We start from the raw sequence: 5,046 nt of genomic DNA, 5'->3' as shown, positions 1-5,046 counted from the left end.
GAATACTCAACAATAATATTAATGAGATAAATATTTAGATAAAAACGGAATGATCGTCCGAGATGATTTCATACGGTCGTCGGGGCGGCGGTGTGAAGCGTATCAGTACGTCATATACATAATATCACATAATAATAATAATATTACGTATTATAAATTATAATGTTGGACGGTGACGGCTGATGCGGTTTCGACGACGACGACGACGACGATGATAATAATAATACCATACACGCGCAGTTGCGACTTGCGATTAAAGGTCTAGGTCATGCGGCGAGCCGGTTTTTCGATTGTCGGGTGGGTTGAAGTGGCGGTGGAGGCGGCGGCCCGCGTTCCCGTGGTGGCTAAGTTGTACACGTATCCACTATCCAGTCAGTGTGCTTTTAGCCATTGTTATTAATATAATAATATTGTTATTAAGTAATAAGTAGTTCCTATTTTAAATTTTAATGGTTACTTCGATTTTTGTACGTACTACCATTGATTATACATACTATAGATTGCTCACTGGCCGGTTTTTCGGTGGCGTACAATAAAACCCTCGGTAGATGGCGATAAGAACCAACAATACTAAAGGCCCCCATACACGTCAAACAAATTTGCGCAACCTCTGTGTTTGTGCAAACATTTTGAGCGTGTATGGCGTGGTTTGAGTAGTTGCGCAACCGTTTGAAAAAAATTGGTCGAGTTCGAAATTTGTTGCGCAAACGCTTCACGATTGACTATCTGTTGTACGTGTATGGCAGTGTTTGACAAGCATAGGCTGTCAAAAACCTCCAGACGATTGGAAAAACGTATGAAATAGGTAATTATTAATTATTATACTTACTTTACTAGTAATAATAATTAATATATTATAATTATAATACATTTACTGATTTACTTATGCCTGTATAACTTGTTTTTATATTATTATTATATTTTATTTTTATTATAGAATTCACTAAATATAAAATTTAGTTTTATAACTATGGCGACTAAAATTGATGACAATAAGACATTTTGGCTTGAATTTATCGCCCTTTATCAAACGTTTCCTGAATTGTGGAAAGTTAAAAGTGAAGTCTATAAAAATAGAATCAAGAAAGATGCGGCGTACGAAAAACTGGTCGAGAAAATGAAAGAAATTGATCCGAAAGCGAATAGGGACTTAGTGCGTGCCAAAATAAATTCTCTTCGTACATCATACCGTAGAGAATTGAAGAAAGTTAAGTCCAGTCAAAAATCAGGTGCAGGGGCTGATGATATTTATGAACCGAGTTTGTGGTATTACTATGAAATCGATTTTTTAAGAGACCAAGAGACTCAATTGCAAGGAACTTCCACATTAGACAGTATTGATGAAATTGTCGATGTAGTCGAGGAAAACAACGATGAAGCGGTAAGCATAATATCATATTGTACTCCACTGTCGATGGCCTCGGTCTGTGACTATTTTTAGTACTTATATTTTCCTTAAAGTGACAATGGTCTATTTTTAGTGATTATAATAACAAATGATTAGAATAGATTAAATAAATAGTACGTGACTGTACTAATAATATTATTAAAATAGAATTATAATAGATATTTTGTTGCTAAGTTTCAAATTAGTATCGTAAAATTCTGTTGAATATAAATAAATGCTGGTATAAACTATTATATAGGGTACTAGTTATAGCATAATATATTAATTCATGTATAATAATCAATAATCTATAAATAACAATAATATATTATAATATTTACTTATAATTTATATAATAAACATATATTATACTGTCGTAAATGGTCGTTGGTCGCTCTGTGTTGTATATTTTGACGTATTAATACATCAAGTAAAATGATTATAATTTGAATTTTATATAGGATAAAAAAAACAAAGCATTTTTTTTTTTTGTATTTTGGTTTAACCGTTTATTGTTTATAGGGAATTAAAAAACATTTAAAAATCGTGTAACAAATTGATAAATAGAGAAATAATAATAATAAAAAAAAAATGAATTATTACACAAAACCTATTAATATTTATATTAACGGGTGGAGCCCTATACAACAATTTAAAACATAGAACAATGATATATATAAATAGCTACTTTATGCTCTCGTTCTGCCATGGTACAGCTCCTTGTTCACTATTGAAAAAGTGTGAGAAATTTAGGCGTATTTCTTTTGCCGATACAGTGGTATTTCGCCCTGAAAGTTGTTGTAGAGGAAGTAACAATCGATCTGATTTCCAGTCTGCGTTTACCATCTCTCCTGTAATTGTATTTTCAACATCAAAACCTCCTTGGTAGTATGACTCGACTTTTTTCATTCGTAAATAATTGTGTAAATGAGTGCATGCTAGAACAATCAGAGAGGCTTTTTCTGGGCACAAATTAATTTCTTTTAACAATATACGGAACCGGGATGATAATATTCCGAATGCATTTTCCACAATACGTCTAGCACGAGATAACCTATAATTGAATATAGCTTGTTCTGTGGTCAGTTTTTTTCTACTAAATGGTTTCATTAAGTTGTCCATAAGAGGAAATGCATCATCTCCTACCAAAACATATGGCTGTTTTATTGCACTGTTAGGTAAATTATCAGGCTGAGGAATATATAGTTCGTTTTTTACAAGTCGCTTACAGAACTGGGTATTAGAAAACACTCCTGCGTCGGAGACTCTTCCATTGGCTCCAACATCTACCATTATAAATTCGTAATTAGCATTCACAATTGCCATTAAGACAATGCTAAATGATTGTTTGTAATTGAAATAATAAGAGCCTGTTCCTGGTGGTTTTCGGATGGTAATGTGTTTACCATCAATCGCGCCAATGCAATGTGGAAAGTTCCACCTTTTCTCAAATTCTTTTGCAATATCCTTCCAATCATTTTCATTTGTTGGTATCTTCAATTACAAAATATTATAATTATTATATTATATTATTATAAGTAGGGCTGGGAATTATATGTATTTATGAAACCAAAATATGTACATAAATATGTGCTAAAAAAATCAAAAAATGTATTTTACTAATATGATTTATATATTAATATTTAATTATATAATATAAGATTTATATACAGTGGCGTACGCAAGGGTAGGGTTCTAGGGTTCTGACCCCCCCTGAAATTTTTTTATTTAAAAAAATCTTATTTACCACCATTTCAATACACAGAGTCGATAAATTGTTGGTAATTTTTAATAGTCATAAATTAAATTATTAAATTATTATTCATTATAATTTGTTATAACTAATTATATAAAAACTATTAAGCAAATTATTTAAATTGATTATTATTATTTAAATTATTTACTTATGTAAAACCCTAACCGAACTAAAATCCTGCGTACACTACTGTTTATATACCATCTGAGTTTTTAATGAAACAAATTATATTTTAAATAGTAAAGTTTTTTAAAAAAAAAAAGGTATTAAAAATTATAAAATATAAATAAAAGCTAAAAATAAAATAAAAAAATTTGTATTTACATATAAATCCGAGCAGCCCTATTTATAAGTTAAATAAAGTTCAAATTTGAATTTAAGCCCTTTGATATTATATTATATTGTTTTAAGGTTGTGGAAGATAGCTTTTTATTTCAAACAATACCACAGAGTACACCGAATAAAAAATTTACACTCAAAAGAAAGGCACCCACAGACGAAGAAAGTAAAAGGTCTAAATTATTGGATATGGCTTGTCAACGTCTCCAAAAACCCACCTCCGATTCACAAGTCCTGGCAAAGGCGTGGGGCATAGAATTTGACAAAATGAAAGCAGACCAGCAATTATACGCAAAAAAATTCATTGACGACATTATTTATGAAGGACGACTGGGCAATCTCCACAGAAACTCTATTACCATTAATCATTCACCTGTACCAATCACTACACATTTAACAGGTCACATTCAGCATCCATACTATTATAGCCCATCTTCATTGTCTTCACATTATTCTGGACCACCCTCTCCATACTTACAATCATATACACCTAGTCCACAACAACAACCACATACATTGCAAAATTCAACAGTTCCAGTCACACCTCAACCATCCACACTAGATGGATATACAATTAATGATCTTCTCAACGATAACCAGTATCAATGAATATTTAATCTTGTATAATATATTTATAATTATTATTATAAATTAATAATTAACAAGTAATAATATAATTATACTATACATGTAATAATTTCATAACAGTTAAAACAATAAATATCAATAATAATTACATAATATTTACCTTTATATAACCTTTTAAAACGTGAATCAAAGCTTCGCAGGTCTCAACAATTATTTTTCCAAGAGTTTGAGCTGCGATGGCAGTCTGGAATTTCAGCTCTTCAAAGGAGTCGCCGCTTACAAGGTATCTCAAAGTAGACAATAGTCTTTGTTCTGCCGTAATTGGGTCCCTCATATATGTACATTGTTTTTCAATTAAAGGTCTTATCTTTTCCAATAGCTCACCAAACGTATCTGCATCCATTCGTAGATAATTTTTATAATCAACGGCTGAACTTATTTTAAGTTCTGCTACTAAGCGATCATGGCTAAATTGATCCCTCTTCTTTAGCCATACTTTCATCCACACCCTATGTTTTCTTTTCCGCTTTACTTTTTTCTTTTCCGTCAAACAAGCAATCACTACCGCAGCACAAGTATCATCGGTGTCAGACATATTAATATATTTTTGTAGAATATTTTATACTGAATATATTTTGACGACATCAAAAATTGAACTGAAGTTGGCACAAGCCATTGGAACGTGTGTGTTCGAAATTTGTACAAACATCGTATTTGCACAAAAACAGAGGTTGCGCAAATTTGTTTGACGTGTATGGGGGCCTTAATAAATTTGTATTTTATAACAGCCGCCGTAACTATGGTGGAGCGCGGTGCGGTATAACTGGTTTTATCGTCGCTCGTCATGATATCGACGTCTCCCGAGTCCGACTTCGACATTACTATTTTAATTTTATTTCGAATGATGAATGATTTACAAAATCATTTACTCAACACTGTGCCACTCTGCGTTGGGTCTACAACGACCCGTGATACG

General features: G+C 31.8%; 2 protein-coding genes across 2 annotated transcripts; one reads left to right on the top strand and one right to left on the bottom strand.

The window, feature by feature from the left end:
* The first annotated feature begins 970 nt into the window (after positions 1 to 970).
* LOC112603935 lies at positions 971 to 1,441 on the top strand. Its single transcript, XM_025352761.1, has one exon. It carries the CDS (start codon positions 971 to 973, stop codon positions 1,439 to 1,441), a length of 471 nt encoding a protein of 156 aa, XP_025208546.1.
* Positions 1,442 to 2,071: 630 nt separating this feature from the next.
* LOC112603934 (protein ANTAGONIST OF LIKE HETEROCHROMATIN PROTEIN 1-like) lies at positions 2,072 to 4,687 on the bottom strand. Its single transcript, XM_025352760.1, has 3 exons — positions 4,455 to 4,687; positions 4,231 to 4,382; positions 2,072 to 2,881 (listed from the first exon to the last, which is right to left on the bottom strand). The coding sequence occupies exons 1-3, from the start codon at positions 4,663 to 4,665 to the stop codon at positions 2,072 to 2,074; spliced, it is 1,173 nt and encodes a 390-aa protein (XP_025208545.1). The 5' UTR covers positions 4,666 to 4,687.
* Positions 4,688 to 5,046: the final 359 nt, after the last annotated feature.

This window comes from Melanaphis sacchari, unplaced genomic scaffold (assembly GCF_002803265.2).
Source record: "Melanaphis sacchari strain LSU unplaced genomic scaffold, SCAv2.0 Contig1156_pilon_pilon, whole genome shotgun sequence".
In the NCBI taxonomy this organism is placed as follows: domain Eukaryota; kingdom Metazoa; phylum Arthropoda; class Insecta; order Hemiptera; family Aphididae; genus Melanaphis; species Melanaphis sacchari.
This window is presented reverse-complemented; position numbering and strand designations above follow the sequence as displayed.

Bases quoted from the DNA above. Each gene is read 5' to 3' on its own strand.
- LOC112603935 (XM_025352761.1), top strand. From the start codon at position 971: ATGGCGACTAAAATTGATGACAATAAGACATTTTGGCTTGAATTTATC.
- LOC112603934 (XM_025352760.1), bottom strand. From the start codon at position 4,665: ATGTCTGACACCGATGATACTTGTGCTGCGGTAGTGATTGCTTGTTTG. The intron at 4,383-4,454 runs GTGAGCTATTGG...CAATTACGGCAG, and splicing joins AATGGATGCAGATACGTTTG to AACAAAGACTATTGTCTACT. The intron at 2,882-4,230 runs GTAAATATTATG...TTGTAATTGAAG, and splicing joins TTTTAAAAGGTTATATAAAG to ATACCAACAAATGAAAATGA.